Source organism: Acanthopagrus latus, chromosome 22 (genome assembly GCF_904848185.1).
Source record: "Acanthopagrus latus isolate v.2019 chromosome 22, fAcaLat1.1, whole genome shotgun sequence".
Classification (NCBI taxonomy): Eukaryota; Metazoa; Chordata; class Actinopteri; order Spariformes; family Sparidae; genus Acanthopagrus; species Acanthopagrus latus.
In genome coordinates, this window is record NC_051060.1 from 20,331,050 (window position 1) to 20,357,732 (window position 26,683).

General features: G+C 42.2%; 2 protein-coding genes and 1 long non-coding RNA gene across 3 annotated transcripts; 2 read left to right on the forward strand and 1 right to left on the reverse strand.

Annotated features, from left to right (window-relative positions):
- Window positions 1-148: 148 nt before the first annotated feature.
- slc25a29 (solute carrier family 25 member 29) lies at window positions 149-8,371 on the reverse strand. The gene is made up of 4 exons (XM_037086332.1): window positions 7,910-8,371; window positions 5,658-5,701; window positions 5,423-5,506; window positions 149-3,642 (listed from the first exon to the last, which is right to left on the reverse strand). The coding sequence occupies exons 1-4, from the start codon at window positions 7,935-7,937 to the stop codon at window positions 2,872-2,874; spliced, it is 927 nt and encodes a 308-aa protein (XP_036942227.1). The 5' UTR covers window positions 7,938-8,371; the 3' UTR covers window positions 149-2,871.
- A 159-nt stretch (window positions 8,372-8,530) lies between these two features.
- slc25a47a (solute carrier family 25 member 47a) lies at window positions 8,531-13,594 on the forward strand. The gene is made up of 7 exons (XM_037085435.1): window positions 8,531-8,666; window positions 9,121-9,408; window positions 10,072-10,115; window positions 10,664-10,735; window positions 11,341-11,520; window positions 11,707-11,962; window positions 12,392-13,594. The coding sequence occupies exons 2-7, from the start codon at window positions 9,372-9,374 to the stop codon at window positions 12,703-12,705; spliced, it is 903 nt and encodes a 300-aa protein (XP_036941330.1). The 5' UTR covers window positions 8,531-8,666; window positions 9,121-9,371; the 3' UTR covers window positions 12,706-13,594.
- A 7,168-nt stretch (window positions 13,595-20,762) lies between these two features.
- LOC119012583 lies at window positions 20,763-24,211 on the forward strand. The gene is made up of 3 exons (XR_005072527.1): window positions 20,763-20,968; window positions 23,911-23,973; window positions 24,082-24,211. It is a non-coding gene; the product is annotated as an uncharacterized LOC119012583 (long non-coding RNA).
- The last annotated feature ends 2,472 nt before the right edge of the window (window positions 24,212-26,683 follow it).

Consider the following 26,683-nt stretch of genomic DNA (forward strand, 5'->3'; position numbering starts at 1 on the left):
TCACAAAAAGTATAATAGCTGTGACAGTGTGACTGTAAATGTCTAACTGTAACCAACAAGGACACATTCTGCACTTATCATAAAATGCAAAATGTTGTCTTCATCAGTACAACAGTAGAGAGGGTTAGATTCAAGACAAACAAGCAGCTGCTGAATTCACTTTTTATTCATTTGTACAGATCCTCAGTGACAAATCTAGACAAACAGGTTAAAGTTTGACTATGTTACAAAAATATCTCAGTTTTTCAGATAAAATCTCTCCAGTGTAACAACTCAAACTGGTCAAATAGAGACTTTGAAAACTGCTCAAACTCAGACATTCAGGGAACCACACAACTACTTCAGACTGAAAAATATATGTTATATATGTATGTTTATATATATATAATTTACAGTACCACTTCAGAATGAGCTCGCATCAATAAAGTTACATCCTGTACATATTGCATCCTTCACATCAGCAGGACTAAATATTAGCTGTCAAATGGTGACCGCCAAGTTTCAGATCTTTTTAGCGAGAGGTAACAGAGGTGGAATTACTGATCAAACACAAGCAGCTTCTACAGACTTTCCACTTTGTTTTGCCACCACCACCCACCATCAAGCCCGAAAACATAACAAGAGAGACATTCAAGTGCCTCTCGGCTGCTTTCAACGACTCAGACTGCTGACATTTGACTTAAATATGATTAACAAGAGTCCAAACACCTGTGAGTGACCACAGGTATAATACATTCAACACACGGAAGGGTTTAGTGCATCTGGGGATTCCCTTCTCTATAATATCCTCATGACAACAGTGGTTTGATTAGTTTGCAAGCTTTTACAACTTCGGAAAAAGCTCAGAAAAATCTTGGATCATCAGCTGTACTGATGAGGGGAACTGACACGTATGCATTTGTACGGGAGATTGCTTTACAGCGAGAAGTTCAACATTCAGGCATAAAATGCAGACAAGGTCATCTGATACTGATCACACACATGCAGGAAGCAGACAATTCCCACTCATTAACAATACTTGTACATTATTCGTATACTATAGTAACTTCAAAAATAAATATGTCTAATTAAAGCCCCGATCCAGATTAGGTACAGTATAATGTACACAAAAATACACATTGGTCAACTTTAGGAAAATAAAGAATCTTCCACAGGGACACTGAATGCAGGTCTGTTAGCTCAATGAACAGAAACTAACATCAAGAAATTAAGTTTTCTGCACCGTTTAAAGGGTCAGTTTTTAATTCCTCAGACTTTTCTTTTCCCCCCTCATACTGCAGGTTGTCTAATAACAAAAATGTTTCAGTGCTTGAGGCTACAGTCAATTTTATTCAAATCTGCCCCAATCAGATTGCAGTTGAAACCATCTCAGATGACCACAGTGACCCCTGGGGGAACATCATGGGTCTTGCATTCAAATTTGAGATAAAGTTAAAGCTGCTGTAAGCCTTATTTTCTTTTTAAAACATCACTGTTACAGAGTGTTCGTTTAGGAGCCCATGTCTCTCCTCTCCCTGCCCATACACTAAGAGAGAAAAATAAATGATCTGGTGTCCCATCAGGACATAGAAGTCCATAAAGAGGCGATCCTGTCTGCTCGGGAACATGCACAGTCCTGCAGTTTACGGACAATGGCGGAAAAGGTAAGCTTCCAATTCCAGCGCTCCCTGTGACTGATAATGCTACCAAACACAGCAAGCGAAGAAGAAAAAACAAACACTGGAGTGGTGCAAGAAGGGTGATATGGAGAGGAGGGAGGGGACGGCCGGCTGCCAAACACACAGGAGGTTAGCTATAAGAACAACTCTACAACAGCTTTAAATTCGTTGGCCCCTCAGTTTCAACTGCTTTGAAAACTCTGAAGGATCTCCCTGGCATTTTCTTTTGACCTTTCAGTACTGTTTCACGAGCAGCTTTAAAAGATATATATGTTTAAATATATAAATAAAAAATACATTAAAAAAAAACTTTTTTTTTTTTTTTTTTTTTTACAAAACGTTCCACCTCTGGATCAGGCCTTTAATACAGTAGTAAAGTCACAATGACAAAACGTTGCATTACTCGGTAAAACACAACATGCCAGACGAACAACCAAACGAGACATAAAACATAGTGCCATCTATGATCCCGACTCACACAAACACACTTTGCACTCGGTCCCTAATCAGCCTTTCAGACCAGTGGATTCTGTTCACCTGTCCTGTGTTGACTAACAGTGCTTTAGTGACGATGCGATTATAGCTGCAGTTTGTTGTTTTGGTTAGAAAACAGACACAAGTGATAAGTTCCGCACACTTATCAAATGCTACATTCCTTCCCTCTTTCTTGCCTGGCTCTTCGGAGGATACAGTTTAGGTACAAACAGCTGCTTCAGCTTCCTTACACAAATCTTATAAGGCAGGAAAAATGTTTCCAACGTACATTTAAAAAAAAAGATCGATGATATATACAGGTGCAGTTAAACACTGCACGTTTCAAGATAAATGTTGTCAAGAGAGACAGACAACCTTCAGTGTGCACACTACCATCACCAACCGTTCTGTAACAACAGCCTTTTATAAGACGTCTCTCATAGATAAAAGCTGCAGATAAGAACCGTCATGAATCTCATAGCTCCTCTCTCAATAGAGGTAACACCATCTCCTTTACAAGTCTGCGTCTTCAGAGGCAAACCAGAAACTTAAACTACTGCTTAAAATAAATGTTATTCCTTTGCTTCCTTTTTGAAATTAAAGTTTATATAAACCCGGCACAGTCTGAATTAAAATTGGGAATGACTCGTCTGACAGTAATTAATGGGTCCTTAGGTATGTTTTGTCTTCCCCATGCTCTTGTAAAGTGCCCAGGTTGAGGGTGAGCCCCTCTGTGCTGTCACAGGCTGGAGGGCTGGGCCTGCTGCTGGATCTGTGCATGGTGGCTTGGCTGAACCGGCTCACAGTCTTTAGGTCCTTCCTCCCGCCCCCGGGCGTACATCAGGATGAGGGTGACGGTGGCGAAGGTAGCTGCATTCACAGGGAAGGCTCGTAGCAGCGTGGAGGTGAGGCCTCTCGTGAACACCATGTAGCCCTCTCTCCTGACGCTCTGTCGTACGCAGTCAGCAATGCTGCTATACTGGTTGACTCCACCCACTCCATCTGCCTGCAGCCGTGATTTGATCACGTCCACAGGGTAGGTGGAAAGCCAGGAGGCGATGCCAGCCATGCCCCCTGCAAACAGCAGTTTGGGGATCATGAAAGGGTCGTCCGGCTCGCAGCCGAGGCTGCGCGTTAGCACATCGTAGGCCAGGAAGTACACACCGAAGCCAGGTGTCTCGCGGATAAGCGTGGTCACCATGCCTCTGTTTACACCTCTCAGACCCTCCCGCTTGTAGATGCGTGCCAAGCAGTCCAAGGAGTTCTTGTACAGCTTCCTGGAGGACTTTTTCTCTCCGGTACCCTGCATTTGCATGCGGGTTTTAGCCAGCTCCATGGGGCAGCAGATGACACACTGGATGGTGCCTGCTGCCGCACCAGCAAGGAACTGGTTTGTGGGGGTGTCAGCTCCCAGCAGCCGCATGGTGTTTCCCTGAACACCAAACACTATGGCATTGATGAATGTGAGTCCCATCATGGGGGATCCAATGCCTTTATACAAACCAAATACCTGTGGAGAGGGTAGGAGACATCACATTAGACAAGATGTGTTAACACATCCCCATAAAATTAAATCACCAGCACCCAGGGGATCACTTTTCTTTTAATCTAATGAGAACATTCAGTGTTTGTCAGCAACCTGGGTTAAATTTAGCATCTCTTTTAACTTTGTCTTTTTGTTACATAACCCTGAATATGTGCTTTAATAACATAATTATATAATATCCAAAAAAGCAGGTTATCCCAGCATCAGGAAAAAAAGGAAAGGAAAAGTGGCAAAAACTCTCACAGCATGGATCACTTGTGCTTCCATCCCAATAAGAGACTCCTTCTTTCATGAACTCCACTTTATCTTTGTTGGCTATACAGTACAAGACCAGACTCTACAGGTATTTCATCTTTTCAGGATGGCCATTTTTGCCTTTCTGTAATACTTTTCTTTACTACAGGAAGTAAAACTAAAACTAAAACTACTGGCCCTGCAGCTGGAGGCCTCATCCAACGTCTGCGAATGAAAGGGATTTAATCTTTGACCGCAAGAATTCTAAGAAGTCACTTTCAAAAGAATGTCATGGACATAAATATTTATGTATAGATGACCCAACTATGTGCATAAGGCTGCAACTGTCACTGATGCAGAGGCAGTAGAATGTGTGAATACCTGAGCTATTTAAATAATGGCCCTAGAAACAGGTGAAACAGGTCTGACTTGATCTTTTTTCTCTACATGAAAGGGTAATGGTAAAGGGAGATATTATTATCTGTATAATAACAAATCCTATGATATAAATTAGATTTTAAAATGTACTTCTCATGCTGAAAACAGCCATCTTTGTTGCCTGGAAGAAAAAATGATAATAAATGATAAAAACTAAAAACAGTAACAACTCGAGAGAAAAGAAAGTTTAAACAAGTCAACGTGGGAAAAGCACAGCCTAACCAAACAAGTCCAACCATATTCAGTAAAACAACACGCTACCCCCACTCAAACTGTCTCCTGCCTTCAGTCATATGACCAAGAGTGATGTAACTCCACTATCAGGTCACTCTGACCTCACAGATTTCACAGACCATAACAGCTATCACTCACTGGACCCCACTAAAGATAGATTCTGTCAAACACAAATATTACATACTGTACATGTCATCAAGAGCAGTAGCTGAGCAGCTGTGGCTCAGGGGCAGAGCTAGCATCTTGTTATCAGAAGGTCACTGGTTCTAATCCACTGGTCTGCATGTCAAAGTGTCCTTGGGCAAGATACTGAACCCCACACTGCTGCTGATGTGCTGGTCGGCACCTTGCATGACATCACCACTTTTAATGTATGAATGTCTGTATGAATCACTGTCTGTCGCTTTGGACAGAAGCATCTGCTCAATGCCCTAAATTCCAAAATGTACTGAGCAGACAGGTCACAGATTTACTGCTCCAAACAGGTAGTAACCTGTGGAATGTTCCAAACAGGTATTTTTGGAGCATTACTTGACTCCTATAAACTTTTGCTGACTTTACTGACCAGCTGACATATTTTGTTTAAAATGTGTTGCTGGGGTCAAATTCAGAATATTCATAACGTTACAAAAATTGATGAAGTTGACGAGGCGAAACATTAAGTATATTGTTTTCGTACTGTTTTGTGCGTATCAAAAAAATATCAGCGAACAATCATATTGTGTTTTACTTGTTTTACAACTTTTTTGGAAACCATAACACTGCCATACACATGTATCAGTAATATTGCTGACTGTGCATATCAGCAGTAGATTTACAACTGAATTTATTCACGTACCGACTCCTGCCGTATGATGGACTGGAAGCAGTGATATGTCCCACGGTACAGAGGCTTATCGACACTCTGGACCTGCAGCCTCACCTGGAAAATGATGACACACTTCAGTCAACAGTTACACTTTGAAAATGTTTCCCTACTGACATTCAATCCCTCGTAACAGAGGTAAAGGGAGTAACCAAGAGACCCTTTTCATGGCAGACATTTTGACTTGTGTGACCAAACCTTTGCCTACCTTTACTGTGTCAAATGGGTGTCCAACCAAGACTCCAGCAGCACCTGGAAATAAAGACAAAAGACAACTACATTAAAAAAATGATGACTATTTAATCATATCAAAAGACAGTGTGGCCTTTTTGTTACCTTGTATGTGAGTTATGCTTTTTTTCCAGAAATCTGTGTAAGCTTTAACATCGATCGTGTTTAGCTTTTGTACGACCAATAAAGTCATAACTCTGACACCAAACCTCTGTTGAGCTGTCGTTGCCCACACAGTTACAGCATAAATGTCACTGTTTCTAAATATTTTAAGAGATCTGGACCCAATGACACATCAGACCTATTACTCTTTGGGGGCCAAAGTTCCCGCTGTTGGCACTGTTGTGTAATGTTAGAGCCTGCTGCCACCTCCTCCAGGGTAACCCTGCCTTATCGAGCCAGCTCGCTGGGCATCAGCAACCTCTAAAACTTTCTTTAGGGCGCCTTTGAAAGTTACATAACCTTGGCTTGTGCTGCACATGTTGTGATGCCAGTTTGGGTTTCTCACCTGTTAAAACTTTATGTAAGTTCCCAATTTGACCACAAAGAGCATTGAGAGTATATACAGAAAGGAAGGAAGTAACTATATAATCAAATAATTAGCTGTGTAAGTTTTTTACAGGCAATGTGATGATGTTAATTTGTCTTAAAATACTTGTGGATGTGTTAGATTGTCGTGGCCAATGTTGCGAATTCATTTGACGTCAGGTAGCCTATTTAATTTGCTGTATAAATGGCAAAACACACATTTCTGCATGATTATATTATAAATTAACAGAGTAAAATAAAACTAGCTTTACACCGCAGCTCTGGCATCCAGGTAATAATTTTTGACAAGGTGTCCATTAACAGGAATTAATGGACACCTCGTCAAAATACTTACATAAAGCAGTGACAGCTACTTTTTTTATGTCTGACCATATTATTACTGTTATCTGTCCATTAATCCTTTAGTCAACAACAAGTCAAACACAGTGACAAATGCTCGTCACAAGTTGGCAAACATAGTTGTTTACAATTAAATTTGTTTAAGAAAAAATAATCTTAAAATGTAATTAGACTGCCATAAGACTGAAAAAACATCATCATAAAAGGAAAACAGTTAAATTATATTGAAACAAAAATAAACTTGAGTGTACCCGTGTTGACAAACCGCAGCAGGCTAATCCTACATAAGCGCCTGCTCTGTCACCTGACTCATTTGTAAAAAGAGCCAATCAGGGATGAGTCCCAGCCGTAAGCCAGGAAAAGAACCCAGGCAGGCGTGTGTCTGACACAATGATGAGCGGTCATTGACCCCATATACTGGTATCATCTGAGCACATGAAAAACAAGCAGAGGAGGATGTTGCATCATGGTTGATACCACAAATATCATCAGTATGACAACACCCATCTTTTATGGTCTGAGGGATGCAGGCTTGAAATGAAACTTTACCGGTTTTGAAAAATCATTCCACTTTGCTTAACCTCACTTTGAGTGTGAAGCTAAACACAAACTAGGCTAATCCTAAACAGCAACAACCAACTTCCTGTTTGACTGCAGATGATACCCTGAATTCCAACACACTGTGAGAGGGTGGGAAAACCACATGGTCTGCATGGGATTGGTCTGAGAAGGGGTGTGTGCTGTGTGGAAACTCTGAACAGCCAGCTCGGGTTGCACTTGTGTTGTGTTTGCATGCTTTCAGCTCTCAGCGAGTGGCCTGATGGAGAAATACTGAAGGTTGGAGCACCCTTTGTGAGGAAGGACATACATATATCATCCCCATGTAAACCCTTTAACAGGATCTACAATGAACATTAACAGATCGGGTGAATTGAATTAGATGTGTCTGTGAAGGTAAACATATTTGACCAAATTTCCTAGAGGGTCAGTTTTAGCAATCGAAAACTTAAACTTAACATTATCATATTCTAGTTGTCCTGTGTCTGAAGCAGGATGAGACAGTCACAACTTAACGCTCATTGAACGTCACAGTCTGCCACCAGGTGAAAAGCCATCAGTGGTATTGAGGGAATTGCCAGTATTGTCTTCGGTTTGCCGACACGCGGTGGAATCTGAATAATGCACTTGCAATATTATGATAGAGTTGCATCACATCAGTTTGTTTGTGTTTTGATGCTGATACAAGAGGATCAGATTGTCGTTTCCCCCTCAGCTCCATCACCCTGTAATGCCTCTCAAATGAAACGAGGAGCGATGTAAAGTGCGGATGCACTGACTTACCTCCGATGCATCCCGCAACGAAGTCCATCACCGCTCCCGCACGTCACCTTCCTTGGGGACTAAATGTTACCTTACGCTAGCTGAAGAGGCTCCCGACACTTCTATGCACTTCTGTTTCTGGACAATACTTCTTACTTCGTACAGCTGTCAGTGCCCGTTTCTATTTAGCTAACGGTTTAAGTGACACTTTCGGTAAGCGTCTCTGTTAGCTTGCACTGGCTAGCTAGGTAACGAGCCCCCTCCCCTCCTCGAAATAAGACCTGACAATCCACAAATGCTGACAGTTTTACTTTCTGCGCCCGGTTATCGAGCTCGGCCACTATTAAGTCGAACAGAACTGTCCTCTGGACCTACACGACCTCCATAAACCGGTGTGTCGCTCACAGTCAATGCGGACACCCTGCCCGCTGCCTGCACATCAAGGAGGTTTATTTCTGTAGCAGCCAAGCTAGCGTCGCAGGAAGTACCTAGTAAGGGGCGGGGCCTGCGGGAGACGGTTGGAGTTTTTATCCAATCCGAACGAAGGGATGACGCCGACGCCTCGCTTCAGTCGTAATCCTCGTCGTTGATTGGCTACAGACCGCGTCATTCGTGCTTTCGCTTTGGAGCGGGCCGGTGTGCTGCAAAAAAAGTGATCGTCCGCCAGAAACTGACTTCTGCAGGTGAACTACTGCTTTTAACAAGTTGTATTTGCCCTTCAAAGGTATCTCAACAGTTAAAGCGGACTGGATTCGTTATAATCTGGGGCACAGAGCAGGTAAAAGAATGGACAGTCACATAAGGATAATTGCAATAGAGATCAATTCTTTATTTAATACATGACGCATCCGCAAATCATGTTAATAACAGTCTATTTATATCAGAAATATAAATACATAATAACACTGTAATCAATACTATTGCCTGTGAGCACGTAAATGTCATTCCCTGACCTTTGCTATAACCACGGACATGGCGTGGATGTACCGTAACATCTACAGCAGGCCGATAATAAGTCATGTGGAGCTTTTTTTTATTACTGTTTCATATGTACCTCCAGTAAACGACACCAAATCAGTTGATATGTGGTGTCATGTGTGAAGAGTTTATTCAGACGTTTTTTTTCTTGTTTTATTTTCTTCTTTTTTTAAAAAAAAAACGGTAAAATGATACAAAACACGATGACGTGGCTCTGAATATGTCTCCCATTTTTTTAAATCGCATATTATAAGCAACTTCCCGGCGCTTACGACCCGTTCACGAAGCGTGACACGTTCGGCTATCTTCGGCTGAAGTCGGGTCCGACGCTCGAGGTCGACGCTGTTTGGCTGGCAGCGCGTCACTCCCACACAGAGATACATAAGCATCTGCTACACGTGATGTCACCGCAACACCCACAAGGTTACGGCTCCGCAAACGCACGCTGGATCAAGAATGGGCTCTCAATTGACAACCGTGCGCCGGGCGGTCACCATCTGACAGGATGCCCATCGTCGACTTTCTGTCTGGATCGTTTGCAGGTAATCGAGCTAGCTTGTGCGCTAGCGCGTTAGCATGAACTGTTAGCTACACAGATTAGCTACTGTATGTGTGTGTGTCTGTGTGTGTCTGTGTGTGTGTGTGCGTGGCGCGATTACAATAGGACGACAGCGTGTGAGGAGATAAGATAAAAACCTGAACTCGGATGCGTAAAACTGCCTTCGTTTATTGTACATGTTCTGTGGCATCTCCACAGCTAACACGTTTAAACAAGTGCCTATGGTTTGACTGGCAGTTGAGAGTACACGTGTGTTGGAATTTCTATATGCCTAGAATAATATACAGTATTTATGTTCATAGTGTTTCTGTGGGCTAATGAAGGCGCCATGTTTGCTCTCAACCATTTAAATCTTTTTGATATTTGGGAAAGGTATTGTGCCAACACCTGGAGGAAGCACTTAACAGATCAGAAAACTGTGGAAACATTGTGACCTCAAAGTATCACCTGTGTGTCAGGTCCAGAGCTGCAGTAGAGTCAGGGGATCAGGAAGAATGCAATAAACAGATGAAGATTTGCTGGCGTTGAATTACCTCTTTAGCGTCACATTTGACCTCCCTGACAAAAAAAAACTCCAAACCTGCAACCTTGAGCATCTCTGTGCCAGATGTGTCCTTGACGCTCTCTTCTCTCTGGAAACACACAGGGGCATGTGGAGTCGTAGTGGGCTACCCTCTGGACACCGTGAAGGTACAGTATGTAGAATGGTTGACTTATATAAAGAGTTTTTCATATATACATGTATACTTCAGCGCAGTACTGGAGCACTATGTAGTTTTGAAGACGAAAGCCAAACTTAGAATGTTAATAATCATATTATAAATGAGGTAATAATACAAACAAATAGTCAGCATTTTTGTTTGTTCCATAACTGAATGAACAAGGTGTTTGAAGCTAGAAAAGTGGCAGGGTCCGCCATGCATAAACATGTTTTTGTTTGTTGTTGTTTTTTTGTTTTTTTTTCCAGTTTAACCAGTCATGAAAACAAAGGGTTAGCTGTAGTTTATGCATCCCTAGTTTGTTTATTGAGTTTGTTTAGGTCTTTCTCTTCTGATTTAAAATATCTTCCCCAACACTACGTAGTTCACCTTTAATCATTCCTCACCTTATTATTCAGTGTTGGTTGTGCTGGTTGCCAGCTGTAGTTTTGGTTTACACTGCAGGAAAAATGTAAACCGGACTGTCAAATTCCTTGTTCACAGCATCGGTCATGTCAATCACGTGCTTCGTCTCTCTAGGTCCGGATCCAAACCCAGAAACAGTTCAGTGGAATATGGCAGTGTGTGGCGACAACGTTTTCCAAAGAAGGGGTGGGTTGACCTATCGTGGTAATGTGCGCTTCTCAAATTATTAAGAAGTTTGTTGAGAAGGAAAAGCAACAAGGAGTGTTATGTAAGCCAAGAAACTGAGGCAACTAACTATAAGACAATAACCTGAAGTTAATGCGGCCACACCCGAAGAGTCTGCTGGACCAGTTGGACCATGATGGAAAAGTAGTCTGTGTGGCACATCCCGAAATTCATGTCTTACAGTTTTAATCATTTGGACATTATGATTCCTCTGTATTGTGTTGCAGAGATACATTTACTGCTAACCAGCTAATTCTCACATACTGCTCCTTTAATGAAGGATAAGATATTTGATTTCTGGCCACATTCACATGAGCTGGACATTTTCTTGGCATTAGGTGATACTTTAAAACTTCCTTCGAGGGTGGCAGGTCTGTATGTGTCACTGTTGGTTGTATAATGATGTAGTAACAAAATGTGAATTACTGACATTTTCAGCAACCTCTTTCTATGAAGAAAGTTTCTGGAATTGGGATACAATTCGCCCACATCAGAATGAAAAAACAGATAATTGCTCATTAGTCAGAAATGTTTGAATGTTTTGTTTCTCTCGCTTGTGTCACCAGGCGCACGGCTTCTTCAAAGGCATGTCCTTACCCCTGACCACAGTCACCCTGACGTCCTCGATGTCGTTCGGCACATACAGGAACTGCCTGCAGTGTCTGAGCCAGGTGCGAAGAGGTGGTTCCGGTCCAAACACCAAACTAGAAGTCTTCCTGTCCGGTATGGCCGGGGGTATAGCTCAGGTAACTCACGCAACTCCACAAACTGACTGAAAGCTGTTGAATCGTGTGAAGAATGTGTTTCATTACGCTGTACGGGTTGTGTGAAATTATAGGTCAACTTCACCTAAAACACACACAAAAATACGTGTTTAGCGCTCGCTGTTGAGACTCCCGCCGCTGAGAATCTCCTTTATCTGCCTCCAACAGACGTCGGTGATGTGTCCAGGTGACCTAGTGAAAGTACGCCTGCAGTGTCAGACAGAGTCCAAGCGAAGTGGAGCCAAACCCAAGTACCACGGTCCAGTGCACTGTCTACTGAGCATCATCAAAGAGGAGGGGGTCAGGGGGCTCTACAGAGGAGTGCTCCCGCTCATGCTAAGGGACGGGCCATCGTTAGCCACGTATTTCCTGACGTACACGACCGTCTGCGAAATGCTGACGAGCAGCGGCAAGAAGAAACCAGGTGAGTGAAGGAAAACAATTCTCACTCGTCATCACCGAAATCGGGGGTTGACGTGGTAATCGAAGAGTAGGAAGTCCTGTAATCTGAAAAGTAACGAGTAATTTAAGCTGTCAGACAAATGAAATGGAGTTTAAAAGTACAATATCTGCCTGAGATGTCGTGAGGTGTGAGTATAATGTTGCATAAATATGGAAATAATCACATTCCATCGCTGCTTATATGTGTCAGCATTTTGAATTTACCTTTGTGGATGTTTTCATATTTTAACGCAGCCCACAGGAGAATTTTTTGCTGTTAAATAAAATCAACGACATCACATGCATAGCTATTAAATATCTTTTAAATGCAGCGATCGCTGGGCTTCTCCGTGCTTATCAAACTCTGTCTGCATTTGCCATTTAACCCCTTCGTCTTTTCCTTTTCCTCCAGACTGGGGTGCCGTGATGCTCGCAGGAGGAATAGCAGGAATCGCAGGTTGGACGTTAGGGACCCCCATGGACGTGATCAAAGCCCGCCTGCAGATGGACGGCGTTCGGGAGACGAGGAGATACAAAGGTTTATTTCACTGCATCACGGAAACGGTGAGGGTGGAGGGACTTGGTGTGTTCTTCAGGAGCTTGGGCATCAATTACCTGCGCGCGTTCCCCGTCAACATGGTGGTGTTCACCGCGTACGAGCTAGCCACCGGCGTCCTCCAGGCCGGACCCGACAGCGCTGAGCCGCCCCGTTTAGGGTTTGAATAGTATCGACTACCTCGAGACACAATGACTCGTGTTTTCTTCGGGTCTTTCTGTCCGTGTTTGTTTGTTTTAAAGGTATTCAGCAGGTACTCAGGTGAGTTGCAATTATTTTAAGGAATGATTGTTACAAATGTGCAGTTAGAAGGGCCATGTATCGTTACACTCTCAGGAGTAATTGTCAGTAATGGCCACAGATTGTACCATAGGTTGGACCAGTGGGGCTCTGACCACTAGATGGCGCCCCTGGCCAGCTTGTTACATTTTTTTTTTTTTTTTTTTATTTCTGCTCTCTGTTTTATGACAGGAAGACTGTTGTACTGGGCTGCTTGAGTTTAGAATTTATGAATGAGCTGCAGCACGCACAATTTTAAAGCAGCGAGCATGAGACCCGTCCATGCCCACGCAAGCACGTCCGCACATCAGAAGCGCAGCTGCAGTTTATTTCCGGCTGAGTAGCAAAATGGCAAAGCCGGATAATCTTAATAGAACACCATATGTTGATATTTTAACCCCTGATGAACTGGATTTTTTTTTTTTGTAAAAAGGGTGTATAAATGGTATTACAGTAGGAAGGGTTGATTTATCTGGGTGACTGTTTATATTTCAGTGGACAGATTGAAAAAGGAGCAAACATTATCGATATTAACTTATTTATTTTATTCCATCCCTCTCTTGAACACATTGAGAACTGTACTTTAAAATACAAATATACATTTGTAGACATACATAAGTACAGCTAGTCATCTGTGTATGCATTTTAAGGGCTGAAGATTGGTTTCAGTCCTCTGAGCAACCAGTGGAAAACAATTCTCAATAATTATATATATATTTATATAATTATGATGGATATGCTTAGTGTGCCTTCCGTAATAAAGGTAGTTCTTCAAAACGATTAAATGTTGTGTTGATTTCTGTTACGTCACTGCACAAACGAGACAAAGCCAACGCATGTGGTTTCACAGACGGAGAATGTTTGTGGAGGAAAAGTGAAGCAGACACTGCAGTTTTTAGCTAGTGAAAACACTTTTGTATTTAAGACTGTTCCCCTTTACAACCTTACAAGATAAAGATCTGCACTGACTGATTGACTCATTCAGTTTCTGTCATGTGATATCTACAATTGTTTTGAAATCTAAAACAGGGTTGTTCGAAAATTGACATCGCTGCAAACTACAGCCAGAGATATTCAGATGCTCTTGTCTGACTTTAGCTGGACCATGCATTTTTTTCCCTATACAGCTAAAAATGTAAAGGGGCAATATGTAAAAAGTGTTAGCTGGAAAAACAGGAATCATCACCAGAATGTGAATCAGTACCATTTCTGATGGCATGATGTCTGTGTGTTGTGATACGGTATCTACTGAACCAGCTAGCCATGGCACATCTCTGTCCAAGGCTCCTGTCAGCTCTCAGTCTGAATCGCTAGTTGCATGGCTAACTGAGCTAAGCAGCTAAGGTAAGCTACAGTTAGCGGTTACTCTGCTCATATACCCTGAATGTGACAGTCAGCCATTTGTATTTTTTTGTCCACATGCACCTTTAACTGATTTCTAAGAAGGACTTGCTGATCTGCGTTGATTATTTCTACCTGGAAGCTGTGTGTGGAGAAAAGTCACCATCCGCCTCGACATTCCCCTGAAAATCAAAAGCTTCTTGAACGTGACAGCCACCTCTTGTATTCCCTGCCAGGTTCTAAATTAGAGGGACAAACAAGCCTATTGTTTGATGAAATAATTAGCCGAATCAGATTATCCCGCGAGCAATGTCAAGTGGAATCTAGGAAACATTTTCAAGAGCTGATTGAGTGAGTGACCCGCCACCGCTCCTCCGACCGGCCCAGACGTTCTTACTCCCTCTGCCCCTCGCGCCCTCGTAGGACCCTTGCGTGGACTGAACTCCACGTGAGATACGTCTGAGAGTAATGTTTTCATCAGCTCTACATGTGTAATTGGCTCATGTTTATCCCACCATGGGTGCAATAAAGACCCATTATAAGGAACTCAACTGTGATGATTTAATTGCCTTACGAATAACAGATTTGCTCAGTGGATGGAGTGGGGTCGTGTCGGGTGAGACCCCGGGGACATGTTTTCTGTCGGTTGCGTGGCAGGACTTCGGTTGACAAGCTGCAAACAAGAGCAAACTGGAGACAAAATGAGCGTCTTTTTGCAGATTTAGTTTGCCTCTGTGGGCCCACTTTTGCAGATTTGAGTGAAAAAAACAGCCTCAAGCAGTCGTTTTCCACCTGGAAGATGTACAAATTGGTGTTATTTAGTTAATAGAGACCTAACAGAACAATTAGGAGAAGTTTTGTTTGGTTCATGGCGTTTGGTCCACAGGGGCTAATGGTTTGGCCATACATAAAGGGCTGCAACGTGTACGATCTGCACGCCTTTCTTTCAGTTCCAAACCAGCGCTGAGCTTCATAAACCGGGCTCTTTTTTTTTTCTTTTTTTTTCCACAATGGGATTCTTGCTGAAATTCTAGGAATCGCAGTCGATACTGTGAAACAAGAAAACCCCTGAATGTTGCCTTTGTTAGCTGTTTTTAATTAAACCCTGCATGTCTTTTCCACTTATGCAACAACAGCCCACAATTATGCAAGCATCTAAAGATCTTATTGAGTAACGTTACACGCTGGCTGGTCATGAAATTAGTAGAATTGAGTGACACCTTCTTTATTGTTAACCGGGATCTGACATTTGCCTTGCTTCGGTGTTGCTGTGTTTTTTGCTCACATGTGCCCCGCGGATAAAGCACACAAGCGACACAAGCGACACGGTGTGTTTTTAGGACTTGGCATCGGTCAAAAAGGGTCTGTTTGTGACCTGGCCTGCTCCGCGTTTGGATGATGTTCAGACGACTTTAAAGTAACAAGATCATATCGCTTCTGTTGCACAAAGCAGATCATGAAACAGATTATTACCCCAGTCGTGAATATTGTGTTGGTGGTATTTTAATAAGCAAATGGGTGGAATGAGTTCGAGCACATGACTCACATCAGAGGAGCCTTTCATGTCTTTCAGCTGGATTGCAGTATGTGCATCTGTGTCGCTCTACTTTGTGCGTTTGGTGGATGGCACAGAAGCCAGGGTTCCCCTCGTCACAAGCCCCCGGCTGTCAGGAGGAACAAATTCATTCAGAAGAGTGGCTTCAGAATAAGATGTTAGGCAACTTTCGAATGCTGTTCCAAACAAGTGCCATAGCACATGATAAATCAACCAGCAGGGTTTTGCGTGGGTGATTAAATGATGGGTGCTCACATGGTGCTCGGAAAGCTTCATGTTGTTGTCAGAAATCGGTCCTCGGTAACTACCACTTGGGCCCCCTTTTCACCAATTGCTGTTTGGGCTATTTTGGGAGCACTGCGCTCCCCTGCTAGTGACGTGTGCTGCTGGGTAAATTTGCAGCTCCGGCGGCCTGGGCCTGCAACCTCAGATGGCATCAATCGGGAGAACATAGAGGGGTGGGAGGGATGAGGAGGAAGGGTAACAGCGAAGATGCTAGAAGGAGAGGGAACAGAGGGGGTGGAGGTGGAGTGGAAGCATTAAATATACAACTATCGGGAGATGACATCAGGAGATGAACAGGGTTTGAAGAGGAGGGGATGATTTTCAAAATGGCAAGAATAGAAGACAAACTAATCTAATAGAAACAGTCTGGAAGGCGAAGAAGGCTTTTTAATCTGAAGAGAGAGATGAATGATGCATTCACAAGAAACTCTTTTTTTCCCTGCTGATGACTAACAAGTGTAGGGAAGAGTGATGATGTTGATGATGGAGGTGGAGGAGTGGGGGCGCTATTGGACTTCATACTCAAGTGGAACTAACTGTGGCAAGGGGAAGGAGGAAAGGACACACTGAATAAATCTTTTTGATGCTCGGTGCAAATTGTGCCTTAAATGACGTGCTCGGTAATGTGTTTGTGCTGCACTTGTTTTGTCTCTTGCGTGGCAGACTGCCTAATGGCAAGCAACAGCGCTTTTAAATGGAAATGTTCTCAGGGGACGAGGAAGAATTCGTCATTTGTCTCATCTCTGATACCTGAAGTGATTCCCTCCGTTAAAATCATCCAGTGCAGGTTTATTTATCTGTGAATACTCACTGAGATCAGTATTAAACATAACCTGCTCCCTCATACAGCCACAGATATTATTCACATGATCAGCGTTTAAAAATTTCCTCACTGGGAAGACTTTCAAGACCTATGACGACTCGTTCCCGTTACACAGAACTGGAAACCAGTTGAGTTTCTAGTTGCGGTTATTAGCTGTGAAATTAAATCTGTCTAATTAAGTTTGCTAATAACTAATGCAGGGTAAATAAGTGCAAAGCATCATCCAGCCTGTGCAGGAGGTCAGATGTGCCACCATTAAAGGGCCACTCTAGTTTTGGAGAACAAATTCAAACTCTTTAAAATATTAATCAGGTAATATTACAAAAACATTCTCTTTTTTCCCATAACTGAATAAACGAGCTGTTCTCAGAGGAAAATTTGGCCTCCTGAACTCTGTTTAAAGCTCGAAAGGTGGCAGGGTCCGCCACGTGTGAACAAAGTATGAAACTGTGTTGTCCTTTAAGGTCAGTTTGTTTATTCATTCATGAAAACAAAGAGAGTTTGTTCATGTAGTTTGTTTAGCCGTGAAAAATCAGGCAATGACCTTTTCTCGACTGCAGCTACACTCACTGCACAGAGGATGCCTGCTGTGATTTTTCATTTTTTTTATTTTGCTTCAGTGTAATAAAAGGCCTAACCCGGCCCGGCTGACTTCCTGTATGGTGAGGACTGCGGAGTGTGAATTCTGTGCCGAGCTCCTGGCACTATGTAATTGCATCTTCTTCTTATTTATTTATTTATTTATTTATTTATTTATTTATTTATTTATCCTCATTTGAACTAAATTGTCTCCTGTTTTTGTTGTATTGTTGTTCTTATTTGCTTTAAATAAAATGCATTATTACTATTATTATTACAAGTAAATTAAAAAACAAAAACAAAATTAAAAAGTCCACACCAACAGAAGCTCCTCTCTCCTACAGAAAACGCTGCTCCTGACATAACTCATCAGAAGTGCCTCATTTAATTCGTTCAGATAATTCGATTTTAGCATGGTTGCTCTGTTGTTGTCTGTGGTGCTGGCTCAGGCGTGTGTGAGCTGACCAATCAGAGCGGACTGGGTATCAGGGAGGATGGGCCTTAAAGAGACAGGAGCTATAACAGAAGGGGGAATACAGAGCTGACAGTATGAGAAAATTATGGTGTTGTTTTTTTTTAGCTTTAAAACATAAAAACCTCTTGTATGAGTGACCGAAAAGGAAATAATGTACCTGAAAATTAGCATTATATGTCTGCTTTAATGACTTGTGCAAATATTTTGATGGACAGGAACAGAAACAGACACACAGGTGGTCAGACAGACAGACAGAAAGAGAGAATATTTGATTGGGGGAAGATAGATCAATAGAAGAACCAAGAGAAATAAATAAACAAATGAATAAAAGAAGAATAATATTGTAGAGAAATGATTGAGACAATAAAAATAATATCAATAGCAACTATAGAAGTTATATATTAAGATATATTAGGTAGATAATATAGATAATGGTTCATAATAATAATATCTACTAAGAATCAATGCAAAGTCAAGCATGCATCTAGTAGTTTGTGTGTGTGTGTGTGTGTGTGTGTGTGTGTGTGTGTGTGTGTGTGTGTGTGTGTGTGTGTGTGTGTGTGTGTGTGTGTGTAGGAGAGATTAGTTCACAGGTTAATTTAATGAGATTATGAAAGAGACCCAGTGTGGTTAGATCCGAAATCTAAAATCCCCACTGAGATACGTTCTGAGAGGACGTACGTGTGATGTTTTCTCCCTCGTTGACGTGACAGTTTTCTCGGTGATGGCGAGGGCAGCGGCCACTGGTCTGTAGTTTTGGACATGCGGTTTGATAACTGAGAGGTCACGTTGCAGACAAAGAAAAACAAAGACGCAGAGAAAGAGAGAGGGAGAGATGCCACGGCTCGTAATGAGGGATATCCTGTCAGTGACGCATTTCCAGAAGTAATGAGTTGGTGGGCACTGTCAGGTGAAGTGGAAATAATTGTCTGATGTGTTTAATGAGCATGTATTTGAACCTGAACCCATTATATACATGTTGTGTTGTGTAATGTGCATTCTGTGGATCAATTCTGTTTGTATTAGCTGTCTTGTTGGTTACTGTTTATATAATTTGGGGAGTTTTCTCTCTTGGAGCTTACTTTTTAAAAAAAATTCATTTCATTTGCATGCTGGGGCTGATTGTAAGTTGATGCTCGTCATTATGATTTTACATTTTAGGATGGATTGGGATTGAAGTTGCTGAACATATTTCCACCCTCCACGGAGTTATTCTGAAAGATGTGCTGGAGATGTGTGACGTCTCGGTGGTGAAGGAGAGAAGACGCTCTTAGCCCCATTCGCACGGGACGAGTATCACCTAATTTCAGAGGTCATAAGTGATCTCAGTCCCATTAAAACGTTCACATTATGTTTCCTACCTTTATGAGTCAGACAGAGTTATTGCAGACCACAAAAAATTTAACCATCCATGCAGTCATTGATAACTGGACTTAGATCAGCCACGGCAGTAATGGAAAGGGTCACTAAAAAGAGGCTGGTCTACAGACTGAATGACGTGGGACCCAGTATGGATCCTTGTGGAACACCTTTCTCAGCACACAAACACTTACACACTGATGCGTTAAAGACCAGCTCGGACAAATCCCTCTGACTCTACCTATTAGCTTTGGAGAGAAATGGCTGGTAGAAATGTCCATAACAGCGAAAAATGTACTTTTATACTTTCAGTCAGAGGCTGTAAAGGTGTGTACATTTCCCACCTCTACAAGCTACTGTATCCACAAATTTTACCATCAGAAATGTGATATTTGATCAGATGAAAGTGATTCAGGGATGTTAAGGCAGATTACTGCAGTGATGTCACAGAACAAGCTGACTGTCATTGTTTTCTCTTAACTAACTGAGCATGTAACGGGCCTGAGTTAATATTTGGTGGTACAAGTGATGCCTAGGTAGATAAATTAAAGTCTTGAGTCTTGAGTTACAGTCTCCAGAGGGATTCTTGAGATTCATAATTAATCTCTGGTGGGAGTGTGGCTTTTTTATTTTTCTAGTTTTACTGACGCACACTGCAGGGTGGTTACACACGGGGACAAAGGCATCCGAAGAAAAGGGTGATTTGTTTCTCGGAATAATATCTATTCAGACTGATTTAACTAGATTCTTCATTCAATTGGTCTGCATGGTCGGGGTATCAGCTGAGACAGATTTGATTCAAAACAGAGGTCGTTCTGCTCGTATGTGTGCCGGAAAAACCAGTTGAGGTTAGCGTGACCAATAATAAGCAGCTCAGAAGATCTGTGCGGCGACCATGAATTCCTGATCTTCTCCATTGCTTCCCTTAATTGCAGAGACGCGACAGTAAACAGCCACAACAGTGATGCAAGAATCCCCGCCACCACAAATGTACCCAATAAAGTATTCAAATTTCTCAGGAAGTGGAGTTATGACGACGTACCGAGAAGTTTGCATAAATCAATTCAACACCTCCTCTTCTCTTCCCGGTCACAGTGCATCTTCTGCTGAAAGACTGACTCTGAAGGGACACAAACACCCAATGCACATATTATTTTGGATGCTTGCGTCTCTCATGTTTAGGTGCGGAAGTCCAAGCTCATGCTGTATCTTTAACTCAGGTGAGAATTTCATGTCTGCATTAAAGGAGCACTGTGTAGTTTTGGGGAAGTAAATTTAATCCGAAGAGAAAGATCTTCATCGACTGAATGATGAATGACTTTTTATGCATAAACAAACCAAACGAACAAACTCTCTTTGGTTTTCATGACTGTATAAACTGAACAAACGACAACAGGAGAACAGCTTGTTTATTCAGTTATGGAAAAACATTTTAAAAAGTCTGTTTGTTGTATTGTCTCATTAATATTGTAAATATTAAAACTCTGAATTGAATTTCTTCTTCGCAACAACATTGTGCCCCCTTTAAGACGTAAGTAAGTAAAGAAGTTGCTTGTAATGAACTGACAAGTTAAGAGGTACTTCATTTCAGTTTTCCGATCAGCCTCATCGGTGTTGTGTTGAATGCTGAGCTTAAGCCGACAGACAGCATTCTGATGTAGCTGTTCCCATTCTCCAGGTGTGTGAAGACTGAGTGGAAGGTAGTAGATATGGCATCCTCGTCCCAGGCACTGTTAGGTAAGTAGCTAAAAAAAAAAAAAAAAAAAAAACTCTGCTATTTTCTTATTAAATTACACCCATGGTTGTGTTGTGTATGTGAGAAAGGGATGGGTGGAGGGAACCAGGTTGCCTAAACTGTACAAACTATAAACATTAGGGTCAGGGGGACATATATAAGGAACGGACCAAACGGACAGGTCACAAGAAGCATTAAGAATCGAAAGGATTCAGAGGTTCAAAACGATTACTGTTAAGCCTAATAATACTTTAAGCTTAAATACTCAAGGTTAACAAGGTCAGTGGACGCCTGAGGAAGCAAAGAGTTATAGTAATAGTGAAGCCCTTTACATAGGTGACTGGTTTCTCAACCAGACAACCAGACAACGTGTAACTTGCAGAGAGTGAGGGAAGCCAACCCCCCCAACCCCAGCCTCAAATATTGATGGGTAATACTTACTAAGAATTGCCTCAATTGTAGTTTGCAACAACATCATTCACTTCCAGTCCATGTTTATAGGAGCAATAGCAGGGGAAGTGCTTGAGAAAGTGAACTCTGCAGACCCTCGCCAGTTCAGTTGAGTACACGAAGAAACATGGAGAAAATTAGCGAGAAAGAAGAAGGCTTTGTCTGGGGATAATGAGCAGGCAGAGAGGGCAGGAAAGGCAGAGGTACACAGCGGCAAGCAAAGGACATGCATGACAGGGTAAACAAAGAGGAGGGGAAGCATAAAGACGAGATGTAAGAACAGGAGAGAGGTGAACGGAGGGAGCCGTCATGCAGCGCTGGGAGCGAGCCTTTCAGCGGCCTTGATGTTGACATCTCTGATCGCCTACTCGCTCTGACAGCCTGGTGCGTCGGTGGAGGGTTCAGGCCAGGTCAGTCACACACAAACATGCAGGAGATTCTTGTCTCTGCTGACACGCTGGCAGCAGAGAGCAGGAGGGGAAGGAAACCTGAAACACTCAAACCATGTGTTGAGCAGGGGTGGGAGAGATAATTGATTCTTAGATGCATCGCGATGCGGACGTGGATGATTCTGAATCAATTCTCAAATGTCGGAAATCGGTTTTCTAAAGGTTAATTGACAACGTAATGTTGACGGAGCGCGAGAGGCGGAACTCGGACGCGCGGCAGTGCAGCACCCGGACAGTCGATGGCGTGCACACAACAAGAAAACATGGGATGGCTGAGCGCAACATTCAGCCGGCACCCTCTGCTTCAAAAGCAAGCGTGTGGAAGCATTTTGGCTTCTATGATGTTGAAGGGAAATCGGAACCGGACAAGACCCACACCATATGAAACTAAACTAAAATATTTTAGAAACACTACAAACATGAGAAACCACATTAAACGTTTCTACCCAGAGGAGGAAGAAAACCAGTCAGTTGTAGTTGCTTCCACACAGCAGATCTTGGGGCAATCGATATCAAATTTTCCACCCAACTCGGAACACAAACTCTATTGCAATCCCAACACTCTTTTTGTATGAGAGCTGCTTTTTGTATTGTTTAGCTGTGACATCAATATGCTGTAAACAGGTCTGCAGGTAACCGCTGAGTCGTCAGTAGGTTTACTGTCCCGCTGTCCACAGAGTCCATCAGTGCAGCTGCTTAGAAACAGTGACACAACATTGTGACTTTTCTCTCTGCAGGTGTTTAATTACCTAAGATCTTTTTTGTATGTAAACTATATTTGAATGTGGTATACAGCAAATTGTTTGCTTTTTGGTCTGATGGATTCTATGCTCAGGATTTTGTTTATGGTGAGAAGTCTTGGATTCTTTATTATGTATTTGTGAACAAGGGCAGCTTTTTATGTTGTTAGTGACTCAGAAAATGCTAAAGTCCACAAATATTATTTTTGTTTTAGAGCTGCTGGTACAGGATTCTATATTTTTGAATGAGCTGTGACTTTGGTACAGCAAAATGTTTTGGGGTTTTTTTGTCTGAGGAATGATTTTGCTCATTGCACATAACAGGAAGATTGTTTATGTTAGTATTTCAGAATATGCTGAGGCTGTGTTAATTTACTACATGTATGCTGCCACAGGCACACTTGTTGTTCTTGTTGGTTCTTTGCAAAGCTGGATGTTTGCTGTGTGTTTCATTTGTTTTTTTAATTAAATATATTGGAAGTGAATTAAGTATGGATCATTACAAATACTTTGCTTTGAAAGTAGCAAGTAGTCACAGAGTGAGAAAAAGTAGAAAGTGATTAGCAAACTCAGATTGAATTCTTCTTTTTTTTTTAAAAATCATGCATGAAAAATTGCTGCATCAAAATGCATCGAAAATCGGTTTAGAATAGAATTGTTGACCTCTGAATCGGAATCGAATCGAATCGAATCGAATCGAATTGAATCGTGAGATGCCAAGAGATTCCCACCCCTAGTGTTGAGCCCGAGATTTGCTGTAGATAAATTCCACATTCCTCCATTAATTGAGGAGAAAATATTCGCTTAAAGTTCACAAGATGATGAAATTATTACATCTTCTCTGCAGTGAAAACTCACAGACGTCACACTGTAGATTTATATTGTAAACCAAGTTCAGCAAAGTCAGAGAATCACAGAATCACTGCGCATAATAGGCAACACAAAAATAACAATAAAGATGCTTTGTTGTCTTTTTTTTCTGTCTTTTCCCCACTAATTAATGCAACACAAAGATCATTAGCTGCAAGCCTCACTGGATTTTACCATGAGTGTGCAGCTTCTTGACAAAAAAACAAGGGTGAGAAGGAAAAATGAAAATCAAAGCGTTAGTATTTCTCTATTGTCCAGCAAATGTTTAAGTCCCCCTGGACTTTGTTGACATACTTAAAATTACTTAATGTCACATTTATCAGAGAAGGACCTCCAGCTGTGTAAACTGTGATTCTCATCTGTCGACAACAAAGATGAGAGAAGCGCGTTGTTATTAATAGTGTAGCTAAACCTGCATGTTTCTATTCTACTCAGAATAATGATTCTGTGTGAACTCAGACATTTCTGCACTTGCAAGACCACCAAAGGACAACGTAGGTGAGCAAATCACGACTTATCTCTTGTTGTTTTTATGTGATATTTGCCTTTTGGACTGGTGGGAAAGAAAAAAATCCTTTAATGTCTGGTCTCCTCTGTTGTTCTCAGAGCTTTGATTCTCCCGCTTTGCATCGAAGAAGACCACCCTGTATGAAATGATGACTTCCCTCTGCAGACCACACTGGAATACTGTTCAAACATATTGCCCAAAGGTATCTAAGATTGACCGAAACATTTCATTGACTTGCTGTTTATCATATAAATAATCTTTGCACTACTGATTCTACTCTAAATGAGTAATATGTAACCAAAAGGATGTTCGTTTGACCAACAAGAGTTGTTTTGTTTTAAAGACTTTTTCCAGAACACTGGAAAATGTGCCATAGTCTAATGTTATCTTCATGGTAAATGATAAGCTGTCAAATGGTTCTAATATATCACCTCAACATGTGTTGGCGATTGCACAAACCCTCATAAACCCGTTTATGTGTCTGTTGGTTGAACCCTCGAGTCTGTACGGGTTCCTGTACCATCTGACTTATACTGTAGGGTGAGGCTGTGCAAAGTGCACAGAACATGTACATTGCACATGATGTTGACATGGACACAGGACCTCAAACATGTGCCCCTGGTAATAATTACAAATTTCAACATTTAGCATGAAACAGAACTTAGGACTATAGACAGGATCCCCTATAAGGACAAACGCTAATCATTCCAAGGCTGAGGTGAATGTTCAAACTGATGTCAAATGGGGACTGTTTAACAAGCAGAATGTGGTTGGGGAGTTATCTCCAAAAGCACAGTTATCTGGGAACACGGCAAGCAAACATGACAGTCAGGCACGTTTGTATGACCAGGTGATGCAGACGAAGCAGGTTCTGAACATCGATTGGCCACAGCATGTTCTTCTGGGAAACCTAGACCCTGACATTCATGCGGATGCAACTTGACACCCACACCCACCCAAACTTTATCACAGACCAAGTACAAACTCACATGGCCGCAGTACTCTCTGATGGCAGGGGCCCTCCCAGTGCAAAAAGTGCTTGTGAATGACCCAAGAAAGCGCAAGATTTCAACGCAGTCATCCCTAAATCCCAGTCCAGTCGAGCCTTTATGGGACATCCCATGGAGGCCCCATGTTGCAGCTCCCAGGACTCGAAGGATCTGCCGAAGTGTTCATGCTTCAGTTGGTCAGAGCCAAGTCCGATCCACAGCTGGGCCTCCACAGATCAGAAATGTTCCAGGATGTTCCAGGACACATCTCATTGTGTCCAGTGGTGCAGCTTTGGACTCCCCCATGTCTGAGATGCTCTTTTTAAGCTCCTGTCTCTTTAAGGCCCCCCTCCTTCTGCATACTCTGTGTCTTCTGGTTGGTCACTTCACACATGCCTGACCCAGCCTCGCTAACAACAACAAATTAATTTCTACTTGCCAAACTAGCCGCTAGGCATAAATTGCGCAAATCTTTGACATGGTGACGTAACCACTGATGAGGCGTTTAAGGAGCAGTGTTTTCTGTGGGAGAGAGGAGCTTCTGTCGGTGTGGGCTATGACCTTTTTAACTCTGAAGATCCTTCACATGCACAAGAACATATGAAACACTGAATGGAAGGGAAAAAGAACAGCACAATAGGTCTCCTTTACTGTCAGTCAAGTCTGACCGTTTCAGCTCTAATATGGTTAAACTGGCCTCAATAACATTCCTCATTATCTGAACCAATTCACCAGTTTAAGTTCAGTTCAGTTCACGTCAAGTTGAACATAACGTTCTCTCCTGTACTTGCCAATATATTAATATATGCACACGAAAAGAGGAGTAATGTGGAAGCCTTGAGCTCAAATTGCATCTTTAAAAATGAATGAGTTTGTGCACACTTTTGGACAGAATAGCAAAATAAACACTGCAGCTCATAACCTGTTGCTGTTTTAATGCTATTGAGTGAAGTCTTTTTGGTCAATGAAAGCTGCTTTGCTGTTTGCATCTACGGTGTACTGCGGTGACGGAGCAGTAAATATCCAACAGTTCAGCCAAAGGTTATATGGAGTAAACTACATTCAGTACATGATGCACAGCGAAAACAGGATGAGATGCGGTGGGAGCCCTGGAGGTGTGAGGGGTTGGTGGGGGTAGTTCCAGCAGAGCCCAGGAGGACATTGGGCTCCTCGACAAAACAGTCCAAGTTGGTTTCTTTCAACTATGACCTTGTTCTTTCCCTGACTGTTTGCTGTACTCACATGAACCCACGTAGTTCCATCCGAGCCCAGGAGGACAGTGGGCTCCTTGACAAAGAAGCCTTGTATCCTTTTGGAAGAACGCATGAGGCCGCAGCCTTTTGTTTCCCCTCGGCGCAGCTTCTGAAGCAGACCTCCACTCAACGTCAAAATAAAAGTCTGGACCCAATTAATTACAGAATATATCAGATCCTCTGCAGTAGCGCCCATTTCGTTGTAATGCTCAATTATACATTGTTGGCACTGGCAGCATTAATTTAGTTTTCATGTGAGGTAATTATGCGGTTGTACATTCCCATGTCCTCTTTTGAGACAGATGAGTGTTTCTTTGTTTTTAAAATTTAGCTTTTTCTTGGACTAAACAGCTTCATTACGTAGCAGCTGTTGTTTTCTCCTTTGATTTAAAGATAGCGCTGTTTCCCGTCTACTCGGTCATTAATTTTAAAAAATTTAAACTGTGTGAAACAATGAT

Coding starts and splice junctions, on each gene's coding strand:
- slc25a29 (XM_037086332.1), bottom strand. CDS start 7,937: ATGGACTTCGTTGCGGGATGCATCGGAG. Junction 5,507..5,657: donor ACCCATTTGACACAGTAAAG/GTAGGCAAAGGT, acceptor ATCATTTTCCAG/GTGAGGCTGCAGGTCCAGAG. Junction 3,643..5,422: donor CCATCATACGGCAGGAGTCG/GTACGTGAATAA, acceptor CCCTCTCCACAG/GTATTTGGTTTGTATAAAGG.
- slc25a47a (XM_037085435.1), top strand. CDS start 9,372: ATGCCCATCGTCGACTTTCTGTCTGGATCGTTTGCAG. Junction 10,736..11,340: donor CAACGTTTTCCAAAGAAGGG/GTGGGTTGACCT, acceptor TTGTGTCACCAG/GCGCACGGCTTCTTCAAAGG. Junction 11,963..12,391: donor CAGCGGCAAGAAGAAACCAG/GTGAGTGAAGGA, acceptor CTTTTCCTCCAG/ACTGGGGTGCCGTGATGCTC.